Source organism: Myotis davidii, unplaced genomic scaffold (assembly GCF_000327345.1).
Source record: "Myotis davidii unplaced genomic scaffold, ASM32734v1 scaffold648, whole genome shotgun sequence".
Classification (NCBI taxonomy): domain Eukaryota; kingdom Metazoa; phylum Chordata; class Mammalia; order Chiroptera; family Vespertilionidae; genus Myotis; species Myotis davidii.
Genome location: NW_006299603.1, coordinates 769,856 through 771,791, shown reverse-complemented (window position 1 = coordinate 771,791; position 1,936 = coordinate 769,856). Strand labels below are relative to the sequence as shown.

At 52.4% G+C, this 1,936-nt stretch overlaps 1 protein-coding gene across 1 annotated transcript in view; it reads right to left on the bottom strand.

The window, feature by feature from the left end:
- PNPLA6 (patatin like phospholipase domain containing 6) overlaps positions 1 to 1,936 on the bottom strand; it is a 19,476-nt gene that overhangs the window by 10,053 nt on the left and 7,487 nt on the right. Inside the window, exons 14-15 of the mRNA XM_015571529.1 lie at positions 456 to 661; positions 182 to 267 (exon numbers count right to left, since the gene is read on the bottom strand). Coding sequence (XP_015427015.1) covers positions 182 to 267; positions 456 to 661 — 292 coding nt within the window. The remainder of the gene's footprint in view (positions 1 to 181; positions 268 to 455; positions 662 to 1,936) is intronic.

Here is a 1,936-nt window from a genome sequence, read left to right as displayed (position 1 = left end):
GGGGGACATCCTCGCCGCCACCGTGTGCGCGGCACTCAGCACCACACTGGGCTGTGCGCGCATGATCCTGGAGAGGAAGGACGGGGAGCAGGGGCTCGGTGTCCTGGGGCTGCCACGAGGGAGAGGCCGGGCGGGTGATGGCCGGGAGGTGGGGCTGGAAGGGCCCAAAGCTCCCCTGTTCAGGTGCAAGCCTTCAGGGGGGTGTCAATCCTCGCCGCCACCGTGTGCGCGGCACTCAGCACCACACTGGGCTGTGCGCGCATGATCCTGGAGAGGAAGGACGGGGAGCAGGGGCTCGGTGTCCTGGGGCTGCCACGAGGGAGAGGCCGGGCGGGTGATGGCCGGGAGGTGGGGCTGGAAGGGCCCAAAGCTCCCCTGTTCAGGTGCAAGCCTTCAGGGGGGTGTCAGGGAGGCAGAAGGGGGTCAGGGCCCCCCAACATAGGGCCCAGTCGTACTCATAGAAGTCGCTCTTGGAGATCCGCAGGAAAGTGCAGTCCCGCTGGGCTCGCAGCGTGAAGATGAGGGGCTCCCCAGTGAGCACAGCCAGCTGCCCAACCAGCTCGCCTGGCTGTGCTACGAACAGGCACACGTCCTCAGCCTTGTCGATCATGCGCTGGTAGACGTGCAGGCAGCCCCAGAGCACAAAGTGCAGGCTCACATCCTATGGGCAGGCACCAGGAGATGGGCACAGGGCCAACACTTCCACCCCCACCTCAGGTCAGTTCACCCCACAGGAAGCGGAGGGGGGATGAAGGCTTTGCATAGCTCAGCTGAGATACACACACACACACACACATATACATATACATATCTCCATATTATTCAGCTCCCAGGGCAGACATTGCTAATGGATCACCAAACTCTTAAGCCCAGATTATGGCCCATGAATTCTTTCCAACACAGCCAGCAAGAGGCTGCAAGCATTGGCTACGTAGGGGGTGTGGCTTCAGTCCTCTTTGCTCTTCTGGGCAATTGGATAGCCGCAGGGAAGAATAAAGTTGGATCCTCACCTTACACCATATCAAAATGGATTAAAAACATGAATGTAAGAAAACTATAAAACTCTTCAAAGAAAATACAGGGATCCATTTTCATGACCTTGAATTTGATCATGGATTTTTGTTGCATAAGCAACAAAATAAAACTTTTGAACTTCAAAGGACATTATCAAGAAAGTAAATGGACAAGTCACAGTACGGGAGAACATATTTGCAAATCATATGGCCTACAAAGGGTCTTGAATTCAGAATATATAAAGAAATCTTATAACTCAATAATAAAACAAATAACCCAATTTAAAAATGGACAAAGGATCTGAATATAAGAGAGATAAGCACATGAAAAGATCATGACTCATTAGAGAAATGCAAATCAAAACAAAAATGAGATGCCACTTCACACTCACTAGGAGAGCTAGGATCAAAAAATGTTAAAGAGAATGTGGAGAAATGAGAACCGCATACAGCAGGTGGGCGGGGAGAGGACAGGGTGCAGCCCCTGGAAAACAGTCCCAGAGAGTGAAAAGCAGAGTTGCCGTGTGACCCAGCCGTTTGACTCCTAGGTATCTACCCAACAGAAATGAAACTCATGTCCACATGGACACTGCGTAAGTGTTCACAGCAGCATTATGCATCATAGCCAAGAGGTAGAAAATGACCCAGATGTACATCAACAGGGGAATGGATCAGCCAGAGGCTGAGTGTCCACACAGTGAAACATCATTCGGGCATAGAAAGGAGTGACGCACTAACACGCGCTCCCACAGGACTGAACCTTGAAAGCATGCTGGTCAGGTGGAAGCCAAACACAGAAGCCCACGGAGCATGAGATTCCACGTACACGAAGTGTCCGGAACAGGCCAGTAGACAGAAATACGACTAGAGTGGTTTAGGGCATGGGTGGGTGGGGGGGTCGGGAGGCAGGAGACTGATAGCTG